This window comes from Suricata suricatta, chromosome 13 (assembly GCF_006229205.1).
Source record: "Suricata suricatta isolate VVHF042 chromosome 13, meerkat_22Aug2017_6uvM2_HiC, whole genome shotgun sequence".
Taxonomy (NCBI): Eukaryota; Metazoa; Chordata; class Mammalia; order Carnivora; family Herpestidae; genus Suricata; species Suricata suricatta.
The window spans coordinates 60,250,794-60,265,469 of NC_043712.1; the positions used below are offsets into that span (position 1 = coordinate 60,250,794).

Here is a 14,676-nt window from a genome sequence, read left to right on the forward strand (position 1 = left end):
GTCTCTCTCTGTATCAAAAATAAATAAAAACATTAAAAAAAAAAAAAGTTTTAGAAACTATAGAGGCCAGAACCAAGTGGCAAGACATTTCAATATCTTAGAAGTGGAAGAACTGCCAACCAGAATTCCATATCCTGTGAAAAGATCTCCATGGGAAATAAGCTTATTTGGATGAAGGAAAACAAAGAGAAGTTGTCACCAGAAGATTTGATCTATAAGAATTCCTTCAGTAAATTCTTCATGCAGACTGGAAATAACAAAGAAGAGCAGAAAATCAGGCTTGTAAAGAACAATGGAAAGGGAAAGTATCTGAGTAAAAGTAATAAATTTTGTTCCTCTAGAGTTGTTTAACCCTAGAAACATGACTCATGAAATAAAAAAATTAATAAATCAGACTTCATCAAAATTAAAGACTTTTTCTCTAAGAAACACTCTGTTAAGAACAAAAACATGAGTCACAGACTGGGATAAAAATATTTTGCAATTCACATATCTGGCAAAGGACTAGTACTCATAATAATATTAGAATTCTAGGGGCACCTGGGTGGCTCACTTGTTTGCATCCAATTTCGGCTCAGGTCATGATCTCAATTTGTAGGTTCAAGCCCTGCATTGGGCTCTATGTCTCCCTCTCTCTTCCCCTCCCCTGCTCATGCTCTGTCTCTCAAAAATAAACATAAAAAAAAAGAATTCTAAACTCAACATTTGGAACAATCCAATTAGAAAACAGGCAAAAAACTTAAGACACTTCATGAATAGACAGGATGGCAAGTAAGCAGATGAAAGATTAAATCATCAGCCATTAGGGAAATGCAAAATAAGGCCATGATGAGATACTCCTACACATCTATTAGAATAGCTAAAATAAACTATGTTGACAATAACAAGTACTGATAAAAACACTGAGCAGCAATTGGATCTCTCAGGAGTACAGAATGGTACAGCTACTCTAGACACTTAAGCAGTTTCTTATAAAGTGAAATGCACACGATATAACCCAGAATTGTGCTGCTGTGTATGTATCCTAGAGGAATGAAGACTTATGTTCATACAAAAACCTATATATTATTTTTGCTTTTTGCTTTATAGGCAAAAACTAGAAACAACCCCCAAGTCCATTGATGGGTTAATAGAAGATAAAACTAACTACTCCTCAATAATAGAAAGAATGGAACTATCGATATATGTGATGATTGAGGTTGATCTCAAGGTTATCATGCTATTGGAAAAAAATCAATCTCCAAATGTTACCCACTGTATGTTTCCATTGATATAACTTTCTTAAGATGACCAAATTATACTCATGGAGAACTTATTAATAGTTGTCAGGAGTTAGGGTTATTGGAAGAGTTGGACTATGAAGTGGGCAGCATGAAGCAATTTTTTTGTGATGGAACATCTACCTATCTTCTTTTAAATGTTTATTTTTGAGAGAGAGAGAGAGGGAGAGACAGACAGACAGAGACAGAGTGTGAGCAGGGGAGGGGCAGAGAGGGAGACACAGAATCTGAAGCAGGCTCCAGGCTCTGAGTTGTCAGCACAGAGCCTGACGCGGCACCTGTACCCATGAACCACGAGATCATGACCTGAGTGGAAGTTGGACGTTCAACTAACTGAGCCACCCAGGAACCCCGTCATGGAACTATTAAGTATATAGTTAACACACATCTATACATGTATAAAGTTTCAGAACTAGATTTGTCTAAAATGAGTTCATATAAAAACTGGTGAGATTTGAGTAAGAACTATAAATTAATATTTTAATTAAGTGTCAATTTCCTGGTTTTGATTAACTTATTGTGGCTATAGAAGATGTGCCTGTAGGGTAAAGCTAAGTGAACAGTACACAAGAACTCTAGAACTTGTTAGTAGTCATTCAATTTAAAAGAAAAAGAAAAAAAGTGAGTTGGGGGTATTCCACTTTATAAAACTTTAGTTTATAAGGATTTATGGATTTGTTAATGATCATATGTGTTCGTATGAATTTTTGGTAAGTATGTATCTGGGAACAAAATTAAAATCTGTAGTCTATGTAGAGAGAAAATAGGTTACTTTAGTGGTGAATACAAATAAGCCCCAAAACTCATGCAACTTCGACTGTAATTTCTTAATAGATACACAATTAGCCAAATTCTAACTAAAGCATTTGAGCAATATAGTTCATGATCTTCACACAAACACAATGAAGAACAGATATATGTGAGAAGGGAAGGGCACCTCAAAATTTTTTCCTAGTGTCTAGTAAAGATCTAGTAGAAGTTGTCTGGAGACCATTTCCAAGCGAAAATGTTCATGGGATTGCTGTGCTTTCCGCCAGTATCATTTCTCATCTATGAGAATTCACCAGAGAGTAAAAACAAAACAAAACAAAAGTCTGCATTTTTTTCTCAAAGAGAGAATGGTATGGAGTTAAATTCTTTCCAAAGTATGGAAAGTTTCAGCCCAAATGTCCATCGATGAATGAATGGATAAATAAGATGTGGCGTATATATACAATGGAGTATTACTCAGCTATCAAAAAGAATGAAGTCTTGCTATTTGCAACTACATTGTGAAACTAGAGTATTAACTAGCTGAAATTAGTCAGAGAAAGACAAATACAATGACTTTACTCATATGAGGACTTTAAGAAACAAAACAGATAAACATAAGGGAAGCAAAAATAATATAAAAACAAGGGAGGGGGACAAAAACATAAGAGACTCAATACAGAGAACAGAGGGTTACTGGAGGGGTTATGAGAGGGGGGATGGGCTAAATGGGTAAGGGGCATTAAGAAATCTACTCCTGAAATCATTGTTGCACTATATGCTAACTAACATGGATGTAAATTTAAAAAAATAATTTAAAAAATTCTATGGATATGGTAGGGAAAGAATATATTCAGAAACAAAGTGTCAGGGTTAGGTTATTAGAGATCTTAACTGAGTCTATCAATAGGCAATCTTTCCTAAACTGAGCCACTTTAAAAGACAAAAGGTGAATGGTATTCATAATCACTCTGGAACAAGCAATAAAACTTGGTTTGTCTTGGCAAACTGACACTTAGGGTTACCCTATCTGTATTAGTAATCTTTTGCTGTATAAAAAATTACCCCAAAGTTTAGTAATTAAAACAATGTTCCTTATCATAGTTTCTGTGCGTCTGGAATCCAGAAGTAGCTTAGCTGGCACCTCTGGCTTCTAACAGGTTAAGTCTGGGTCATGTTGTGTTAACTCAAAAGCCTTAGTGCCTGAAGATTTACTTTTCACTTATGGCTACATGTTAATCATGGCTTGGCTGGGGGTGGGGTGTACTTGATCATTCTCATTCTGGGACCCGGGTTATTAGAAAAGCTGTCTGGGGCTAGTGATCCCCATGAAAGGGCAAAGAAAACTCTGGAGGGCGATGAAATGCTCTGCCTGGAAGTTGAAACACAGCATTTACTGCAGTTCAGTGATTAACTGGTCACATGACCGTAGCCAACCACAAGGAGGCTAAGATGCATAATCCTAACACATGCCCTTGAGAGCCAGAAATACCAGGAGAACAGTACAAATGACTACCCTCATTCTGGTCAGTAAACACTCACCCCTCTCATGTCCTATACAAACTACATGTCCTCTAAAGTGATTATAATGAAAGGGCAAAAATGAAGTGTTAGTGAGAATGTGGGGCAACTAGATTCTCAAACATGACTGGCAGGAATGTAAAATGGTATACACCACTTTAGAATATCTCTTAATTTTTCTTGAGTAAATACTAATGAAATTGATGTGTTATATGGTAAGAACATACTTAATTTTATAGGAAACTTTCAAATTACTTTTCAAATACTTACACATGAAGCAGCTTTATTTATAATAGCAATATCCTGGAAACTCAAATATCCATTAGCAGATGTATAAACATATTGTGGAATGTCTAATTATAATGGAATACCCAGTAATACGTTCACATTTTGTCTATTCTGTCTGTTTTACATTTTGTTTTCATTTATTTCCAAGAATTTTAATCTCAAAACTACTCTTCATACTGTTGTTATTCTATCAATGCAAACCAATTTTATACTTGAGATTATAGTGTGAAATTCATTCTTTCATTCATTTTTTTTAATAGTAGTCATTTGGTCTGCTTGCCTGGTCCCTCTAGCTAGTTCTTGATGTCTTGTGTCTAGTGTTTGTGGTTTCTTTTCTGTGTAGTGTCTGATTAATCCAGGTTACGAAGTAATCTGTTCCTTCAAGGATTTAAAGGTCTGGTATGGGGACCAGTCAGCATACAATAGATAAGCATAAAAAACTTCCCAGCATAAACTGGTGATTAGGGGACCATCAAGCTCAATTCCCTCAAATCAGGTAGAGTCACGAGGTCTATCTTCAGGATGCTCTGAAAAATAGGGAAAGGTTTGATCCCTAATAAGCAAAAAAAAAAAAACCAAAAAAAAACCAAAAAAAACACCTAGCATACAGTGGACAAATCAGAGCAGATCTCTATCCAATTTGTATATAGACTCTACACTAAAATCCAAAGCTTTTAAGCTACAGGCTAGGCCCTTTTCTGTTAGCCAAACTGTTGAAACAAGCTTGCGAGAGAGCTTAGGGTGTTTTAGATTGCTAACTCCCCAAGTTTACCTAATATTCTTTTGTTTTGTTTTGAAATGTCTATTTGTTTATTTTGAGAGAAAGATAGCATGCGAGTGAGGGAAGGACAGAGAGAAAGAATCCCAAGCAGGATCTGTGCTCTCAGCACAGAACCTAATGTGGAGCTCTAACTTGTGGACTCTGATATCATGACCTGAGCCAAAGTCAAGAGTGAGATGCTTAACTAACTGAGCCACCCAGGTGCTCCCCCTTTTTAAAAAAAAATGTTTATTTTGATAGAGGGCTTGCGAAGGGGTGGGGCAGAGACCGGGAAAGAGAGAATCCCATGCTCGTTCTGCTCTGTCAGCATAGAGCCCAACGTGGGGGTTTGATCTCACAAACTGAGATCATGACTTGAGCTGAATTAAGAGTCTGATACTTAACCGGCTGACCCACCCAGGTGCCCTTACCTAACATTCTTAAACATACCTGCATACACATATTTGTTGAATGAGCCATATTATTTAGAAATGAGTTCTACAACTACAGGCTCTTCTTGTTCTATAAGAAAATTTAAGAAAAAAAATCCTACCCATATGAAAGTGGCTGAGTACTTAATAGTCATCACTGAACCTACTACATGTACCAGAATCCAGTGAGAAGCTCCTCTTTCAAACTTAAGCCTATGAAACAACCAGATACTATGTACTACTAACCACACCACCTATGAAGGAGTCTTGACAAAAAAAACCCACACCTTAATCTGGTCATGCTTGAATTCTAACTACCAATTTACATAGAAACAGGTTAAACCATACCACATGGTTATAATCAGCAAAATCTTATTCTGTCAGAAAGACTAGAATAATTTAAATATACAAATAAAAAATAAAGGAAAATTGATGGAGGATATATATATATATATATATAGATTAAAAGATACTTAAGTGATAGCAATTAACAACAATGTAAGGTCCTCACTTGAATTCTGATGCAAACAAACTACCCTAAAATATCTATATATGACATTAGTAGGAGACAATGGAAATTTGAGTATTTATTAGATATTTGATAATGACTATATTTTTCTTCACATGTGTGACAATGGTATTGTGGTTATTTCCAGTCTATTTTTTGGATTAAACTGAAATATTTATGTAAAAAAAACCTTGAATTCTTTTAAAAAAGTTCAAAAGCAAAATAAAATTGCTTAGTTTGGGAACCAGTTTTCTTTCCTAGTCTATAACGTTATATAGCAAAGTTAAGACAAAACATAGCCTAACTATAGAAATCACGTACTTTGCAAATAAAAGCAGAACAAACTAGTTCAAGTAGCTGAAACTGGGCAGAGAGATGGCCAATGCCAAAGGAAATACAACACTAGATGAATCAATTTAATGATTGGTACTATTTAGATTCTTTAAAATAAAAATGATTCCAATGTCTGTTAAAAAAAAAAAAAAAAAAGCCCAAAGTGACAACCATTCTAATCATTATGCTCTAAGTGTTCCCCAGAACCTGATTTTGAATTTAATTGAAGGCAGAAAAAGCACCCAAACTAGCTTGGCTTATATTAAAATGTGAGAGCTTATATAGCTCTATAGTAAAAATCGCCAACATCTGGGCTCACATTGCCTGTTTCTAGCACAGCTGTGCCACTTCCTTGAAGGATGAACTTTGGCAAGTTTCTTGCCTTCTTTAAAAAAAAAAAATTGGGGGGGCGCCTGGGTGGCTCAATCGGTTAAGCATTCGACTTCAGATCAGGTCATGATCTCAAAGTTCAAGCCCCACGTCGGGCTCTGGGCTGATAGCTCACAGCCTGGAGCCTGTTTCAGATTCTGCATCTCCTCTCTCTGGCCATCCCCTGCTCATGCTCTGTCTCTCTCTCTGTGTTTTGCAAAAATAAATTTTAAAAAATTTAAAAAAATAAAATATAAAAAAAAATTTTGAAATGTTTGTTTACTTTTGAGAGAGAGAGAGAGAGAGAGAGAGAGAGAGAGAGAGCGAGCGAGCGAGCGAGCATGAGCAGGAGTGGCAGAGAGGTAGACACAGAAGAAGCAGGCTCCAGGCTCCAAGCTATCAGCACATAGCCTGACGCGGGGCTCGAACCCACCAACTGTGAAATCATGACCTGAGCTAAAGTTGGATGCTTAACTGACTGAACCACCCAGGCAGCCCTAAACTTGGCAAGTTTCTTAACCTTTCTGTTCCTCTGAGGTTCATCCATAAGATGGGGATAATAGTACTTGCCTCTAAGGGTTGTCAGATGGGTTAAATGAATACACACATACTCAATAAATGTTGGCACGATGTGTGGCTCTGAATTCAGGAATATAAAAACGGATTCAATCATATTAAAACTTTACTGTGATGAAAACAACATACTTTCAGAGACTAGAAGAATGTTTTAGCATATTCTCATGTCCGTGAAATAAGAAACAGCAATACTGCTAAAACTGAACATTAGACAAGTTATTACAATTTTTCCAATTTAGTAAAATTAAAATAAAAAAACACAGGGTGAAACCTGTCCTTGGTGTTTAAGATTTCATACCAGCTCTTATTATAAAAAATCAAGAATAGAGAATTATACAAAATGTCTGTTTTAAAACGCACAATGAAATACTCTGGAGGTGACTGTTAAAAATACATACTTACAAGCCAGACAAATGTAAAAAAGTGAAGCAAGATGAGCTATTTTTCTGGTCATAAAATATTTATTAATGTATACTTTAGGGAATATAGTGAATATAAAATTTAGGATCACAATATGAAGCAATTTCAGTCCTCTCAAAAGTCAAGCCCAGCCCTCAATGCTCTGCAGATGTAAAACCACTGGTGAGACTCACTAAAAGCAGTTTGACTAGTACAGAAGAGGCTTTTCATGAACATTTACAACTAGAGCATCTGAATACCTCTTTTAAGTGCAAAACCACACCACATTACACTAATGCAGCAACAATGCATTCATATTGTTCTCATTAGTCATTAGTAGTCAACTTGCATAAAACACCAGAAAAAAGCACAATGGAGCTCACAAAATGGGCTAAAAAATGAACTTGTCCTTGCAAAACACATGGTAATGAAGAAGACATTAAAAATGTATTATGCACAATATAGAAGCTGTGTTCCAAAGATCTCACGTGTCATTTCCTTTTCCGTAAAATCAAATTACACGAACCAGGCACAACTAATATTTGGGAGGCAGTGCGTAGCTAAAATTTCATTTAACTAATTACTCAATGATTTAAAAAATTCCCATAAGTCTTTTCTGTCCTGAGGTAGTTGCAAAATAAATCATAACTTGGATATCAACTAGAGCTGAGGCTTTGACTTTTTACTCATTTAAAACTAGTTGTTACTGACAGGAACTACCTTTTGCTATTTAAAAGACAGTTGAGAAATGGGCCTCTTACTACACACACAAGATAATGGCTATGTAGGAAAGAGGATTAGCTGCTTCAGAATGTGAGAGATATGGTCCACCATTGCGCTTCCACCCTCCCCGCCCCTCCCCCCAACCATTGTAGATTCTTTATTGTCCAAAAAGCCACCAAGAGCAACACAGTAGTAGACAAATCATCGTCCTTTGCTGTAGCCGGGGAAGAAAAGGTCAAGTAGAGTCTGTAGAATCTCATTGGGAATCATGACATAATTCTGGCCAAGATCATGCCGGCAAGCAGGGCAGGAAAAAACTTGAGCCTTAAAGGAGCGCTGTAAGCAATCCTAAGGTAAAACCAAAAAAACCCAAAAACATTCCCAATTTCATCAGAATATAGCATCTAGAAAAGTCAGCAACTTATGCTTTCAAATAGGAACTAGAAACTTAAGAGGAACTGTAAAGGCCTGAATCTGCACTATGGAAACTAGACTATAGATATGGCTTCAAGTTCCACTTCTAGCATGTATTGTGAGGCTTCAGGTAAATGACTTTAATTTTTGTGTGTTTTAATTTCCTCATCCAATAAAATGAGAGTGTTAGAATTTTATGTATGGTTTTGACTAGCCTCACCTAGGTTGGATTTTAATCCTGTTCTTTCATGACAGAACACTTAAAAGAAATTTGGGATTCCCCTGCTTTGAACTAAATTATATATTTAATCAAATCACTTAGCATAGAATGTGTCTTCCAAAAATATATGGTTAAGGCACAAACATATGTGGAAGGTTTGTTTCCATTTTACCAAAGAAATTAAAATTCAGAAGTTAGGTCAGGGCACACAACACTAAGCAGCAGAGCAGGACTCCAACCTTGGTTTGACTAAAACTCCATCCTTCCCTTTATACCACACTAACAATACAATATTCAGCTTCTCTGGGAATGCTACCAGACAGAATCTGTTTTAGGTTTCATTAAGTGGATGAAATTATTTCAATCTGCACTATAATAAATGAAACATACATAAGCTAGAACATAGAAAACAGCAATGACACCTTACTATCTTCTCCAGGTCAAACTCTCCTCAACAATTCCAAACATGATGCGATACCTTTGACTATACAATACATATTTGACTATTACTGTAGAATTAAAACATGCATTACTGCCAAAATGTAATGAAATGTTTCTTAACTGGCATGGTTCCACAACTATGCTGCTGCATGGATATATGTTTCATGTGCTAAAAACAGGTTTGGAGGTTAGTTGCCCTCTGTCCTAACAAGGGAAAATGAGACAGAAACCTACTTACTTTACAGACATTATGGAGGCAATCTGTTGTCACAGGCTGGTAAACTAGCTCCTGGCAGCAGACACACATAAAAGATTGTTCCAATTTTTTCAGAAAATTCTAGAATAGTACCCAAGGGGAAGAAGAAAAAAAAAAGGTTAGTGTTTCATTAAAAATTAATATGATTCTAATTAGGGAAAAAATGTCTTTGTCACATTTAACACACTTTCTATTAAAAAAAAAAAAAAGTAATGGCAACCATAAGCAAATATATAAAACTGAAAACAAACTCCATTCCATAAGATATACACTTTAGTTTTAAATCTTATAATTGGTTTGGAAAAGCTACAAAGTCAAAGTATATGGCATTAAAAAGTGAATGTCTCCCCTTAAACCTCACATTCCAGAGATTACTATTTTTCCCTTAAAAAAAGTTATGGACATGTATTAAACTGGAATTTAAATAAAAACTTACAAGTGGGAAAAACCAATCATGGTCACTTGTCTCAAGGTTATTAGACAGATCTCTCTTTTCAAAAACACTAAATGGGTGGTATTCCAGTAACATAAACACATTATTTATTTAATCTTCTGCTGCTGGGAAACTCCAATATTTATTTTTTAAGATAAAAAAATAAACAAAAGCACTAGGCAATAATACTCTGCAGTATCTAATACTCCAAAAAACCAACATATTTATTCTCCTAGGGTTATCTTCTATGGTATTTTGCCTCAATCCAAAAATCACCTATTTTCCTGATGCCAATATTTACTCAAATTAGGACTTAATTATAAAGGGTAGAGCCATCTAAAGCAAATATGATCAAATAGGTACTCTCATACTTATCAATAGCAATTACTAGTTCCATTTTACCCCAACTATTTCCTTTAAAGTAATAAAGATCAGTAGTTTTTGAATAGCCATAAGGCTAATTTTCCATTCAATTACTTCTGGTAATATGGAAATATATTTTATGTTTTTTTCTGTCAATAAAAAAGTAGAATTTATAAGAATTTTTAGTAAAAATTAAATCAAAGATCCCATTTCAAAGTTGTATCTTGAAACTAATTCATTTATGAACATTATAAAAGTCAAATAAATTATTAACAAAATATTATACAACTTACTGGAAGAATAAAGTGGGGAGATATGGAAAAAATTCAAACTTTAATACCAGGTTACCCCCCTAATACACAACAAACTACTTTGTTAATGATTGATAATTTCCTACTATCTCCATGATACTTGTAAGATGTACTACAGATATTTCAAATTCCTACAATGTGCTAGGTACTCATCTGCGTTGTGGTGACAAAAATGCAAAGTCTCTTTCATGGAACTTTATAAAATCAATTTCAGATAGTAATAACTGAACAAACAAAGCAAATTAAAGCAATATTGTGGCTATTTTAGAAAGGGTAGCCAGGGAAGACCTTTCTGAAGACTAGTACTTTGCAGAGACTTACAGGAATGAAGGAGTGAGCCACATGAAGTTATAGAGAAGAGAATTTTCTAGTCCGAGAGATAGTATGGGCCTAATGGCCTAGGAGCAGGAATGGGCTGAGCGTGTTTCAAGAGGACAGAGATCACTACGGCTAAAGCATCTGGTCCTGAGAAGGCCCATGCCAGATGTAGGGCCTTGGGAAGGTATTGGGATAAAATGTACTCACATATACATAACATACGCACTTATTTAAAGGCCACCATTGGCCAACAGCTGATTTTTTCTGGCTTAAAAAATGTGTTCCTGGCTTATCTGAAAAGAATGGGCATAAAACCTGTTTATGACAATAGTACATAAACATCCAGAGTAATCAATAGCAGCAAATCATAATCATCTCTCCCAGGCATGGTGAGATATCTTACCAGCAGTGGATAAACTACCGGATACTATTTTTGTCTTTTTAAAAATTTATTTATTTTTAGAGAGACAGAGACAATGAGTAGGGGAGGCTCAAAGAGAGAGGGAGACAAAATCCCAAGCAGGCCCCACACTGTCAGTGCAGAGACTTACATGGGACCAGAACTCACCAAACCACAAGATTTTTTTAAATTGATAAACAGTATTCACGTATTAGAAGTCTTACACTGAAGCTCAATACACGCATCCAATCTAGTCAACAGATGTGCAAAAGTACTTCCATGTACACTCAAGTAGCTTTTTCCCTCTCCTATATTTGCTGCTTTGTCTCCTGCCCACCCACAGCTGGAGCTCACCCAAGTTATCCCCCTAACCAGCTGTATCCCCTCCAACCAGAGAATATTTAAACTACGATCAACAACTGTTTGCTGCACCTTACTTTCTCTAAGTGAAAATGACCTAACAGGGTTAGACTCTCATTATGTCTGAGTCTCTTGGCTAAAAAGCAACACTTCACACAGAGCTAAATCACTTCCCTCTGTCCTCCAAACACATTAGCTCATTTTACAAGAAAAACCCAACATTATCACATACATAAGCAAAGGAAATGGTGACTCCTAAAGGGTTTTTGATAAATCTCACCCATTTCTAAAAGTTTAAAAATTAGGGGCATCTGGCTGCCTCAGTCTATAGAGCATAAACAGCTTGATTTTGGTGTTGTGAGTTTGAACCCCACGTTGGGGGTAGAGATTACTCAAAATAAAAAATAAGGAGGGTGCCTGGCTGGCTCAATCAGTAGAGCCAGAGTTGATCTCAGGGTTCTGAGTTCAATCCTCATGTTGGGTACAGAGATTACTTAAAAATGAAATCTTTAAAATACACACACAGATAAATATAAATATATGAATAAATAAATGTTTAACAACTGTATCAGGGAACACTCTTCCTTAATATTGAGGACTATTTCTCAAATAAAAAGCAACACAAAAACTGAAAATTCTCTCTAAATTTAGGTAGAAAGATAATAAAGATCTTAACTAACATTTCAGACACATGAGAAATTTTGGCTAATACACTAACAGAAATAAAAGGAGCATTGGCAAGAAGAAATTACTAGAATATGACAGGATAAAAATTCATGAGAAGATACTAATGTTCACCCGTAATAGTAGCACAAAGGAAAAAATGCAAAGAAGTAACTATGTTATACCTGACAAGGAGTTAATATCTAATCAATAGAATATTCTAATTTTAAGCAAAATTAAGATACAAATAAAAGCAAGTGAACAAAGAAGGAATAGCCAATTTATATTTGAAAATTCCAGCTTTTGGGATTTGGTAAGGAAGCCTCATTTGCAAAACACAGCTTAACACAAAATCCACACATCAGTTGTAATTTCTTTTCACTTTAAAATTTCATGATTACCAAAAATGGGGGGGAAATCCAAAACAAAGTATTTAAATAAATCAACACTGGTTTATTTTACAAACAGGTTAAACATGTGCTGAATTGCTTAAGACTTATGCCATCATCAGATAACGTTGAACTATAGCAAAAAAATTTCCTGATGAGTTTTAAATTAAGTGTGTTTACACGACTGAAAATTCTTCCCATGAATAGTGCCTTCAACATAAATGATTAAGTTCAGGCACAAAAAGGCCAACACCAACAACTAAGAGGCCTAAAATCAACTTAAGAGCATTTAAGTATTATCTTGGATTATTTTTGATTGGCACCACATAAGATGATTACATAAAAACATCAAGTTTTGACTGACTTACAAAGGACAATTATTTTTCACCATGTTAATAATAAAACATTATTTTAAAAATCTTTACATACTGGACCTTCCACAAGAGATGCAAGCACTTCATCCCATAGCTTCTGGTTTTGGTGATCTTCTCTGATTAGATGTTGTTGTTGAGGAGTTAGTTGGAAAGCCTCAACTGCTTCAGCTGAATCTGAAGTTTTTAACATTTTGGAGGCACTTGGACAATCATCTAGATTTATTTAAAAATACAGAAGCAGATTTAATAGTGGTTCTAAGCAGAACTATGAGACCAAAGAGTTAACTGGCACCAGTTACTGTTTAGCATGAAGATAACCTGCCCACAGCAATATCTAACTTACCTTGGAGTTTAGAATACTATGTTTGCTGCTATTTTGGGCTCTGACACTATTAAAATACACAGAAAGCACCCCCTTCACAAACCTTTCGCATTGCTTTTAATTTCCTATGAGTTTCTCAATTTATTCTCTTAATATTTTTCTTTATTAGAAACTACGATTTTAGGGCTATGTTTGCAATCATTACCTACCATCTGTAGTTTGCCTTTTTGTGGCTCCGCTGGCCTGCTTCTTTGACTGTCCTTTAGTCTTCTTCCCTTCTTTATCTGAAGGGTAACCTACTGGATACTGATAGGGGAAAAAGTACAATGTAGATTTAAGCTTCACAAAGAAGAAGGGTTCTAGATGCTGAGAAATTTAAAAAGGGGAAGTGGGGGGAGGGGAGGAAGAGTCTATATTTTCCCTAAACTGAAAGACTTCATATAAAGGAAACAGACATTTAAAGGACAGAAGACTATTAAAATCCCCAATTCAGTGTAAAACCATGTAGTTTTGACTGTTAGCATATTTCATTGTATAAAATAATCTTAGTTTCAGATATAAAAGAAGAAAGAAGTTTTCAGGAGGTTTAACTAGGTGGCTTGAAAAGTGTGAGGAAGAAATTAAAGAATCAAGATATGAAGGTAAGTGAGATCAACCACAGAGCACAATATGGTACTCATAGAGATGGTAGTACACTCAATTGTGGAGCCAGTCTTTAAAAAAACAAAACAAACCTCACCCCCAACATTAAGGATCAAATTTCTTATCTCCCAAAATAAGGCAGGGCACAGGGGCTTTTAGAGGACCTAAAGCCTCTAAATTACTAAATTCTTTATCAGCTAAAGGTTAGACTTTAAGAAATAAAATTCTACCTATTTGTGTTTTACTGGCTACCCTTTATGGGGGAACATGCTTTGTTGATAACACTGATATTTAAAGCTCAACATGTTTCAGGCCCCATCAATGATATTATTAACTTATCATAGTAGATGGGCTTACATGCTCCTGCTTAGTTTCAAATCTAACCTATCTAGAACATTGCTCTTCTGAACAATAAATCTGAAAAAAATCTTTCAAAAATGGATTTAACAAATTATTCATTTAAATTAAGTTATAAAAAGAATTTTGGCAGTTATCTGATCAGGTGATGGGTCTCATTTAAACAATCAATTCTACAAGTTTAAAAAAAAAACAAAAACAGACACAGACTTGCACTAGAAAACACACACTCACCTGCCTGGGTGGTCAGACACTTGCCCATAGTTCAGCCCCTACACATGCAGTGTGGGCAGAGCCAGGGGAAATGAAAAGCTGGTAGTCTTTACAGGAAGCACAACAATGGGGAATGATGGAAGATGAACTCAAACCATGCTCTGAAGTCAGTGTCAGGGACAAAGTCTAGGGTGCATAGGCAGTAGACGGGGAATGTAGCCATACCATCCATATGCATACAAAACCAACAAAGTCTTACATG

The 14,676-nt window shown here is 35.5% G+C and overlaps 1 protein-coding gene across 1 annotated transcript in view; it reads right to left on the reverse strand.

Annotated features, from left to right (window-relative positions):
* Positions 1-6,861: 6,861 nt before the first annotated feature.
* UHRF2 (ubiquitin like with PHD and ring finger domains 2) overlaps positions 6,862-14,676 on the reverse strand; it is a 90,003-nt gene continuing 82,188 nt past the window's right edge. The window contains exons 13-16 of the mRNA XM_029919354.1: positions 13,412-13,508; positions 12,936-13,093; positions 9,252-9,350; positions 6,862-8,286 (exon numbers count right to left, since the gene is read on the reverse strand). Of these exons, the coding sequence (XP_029775214.1) occupies positions 8,140-8,286; positions 9,252-9,350; positions 12,936-13,093; positions 13,412-13,508 (501 nt within the window). The 3' untranslated portion in view covers positions 6,862-8,139. The remainder of the gene's footprint in view (positions 8,287-9,251; positions 9,351-12,935; positions 13,094-13,411; positions 13,509-14,676) is intronic.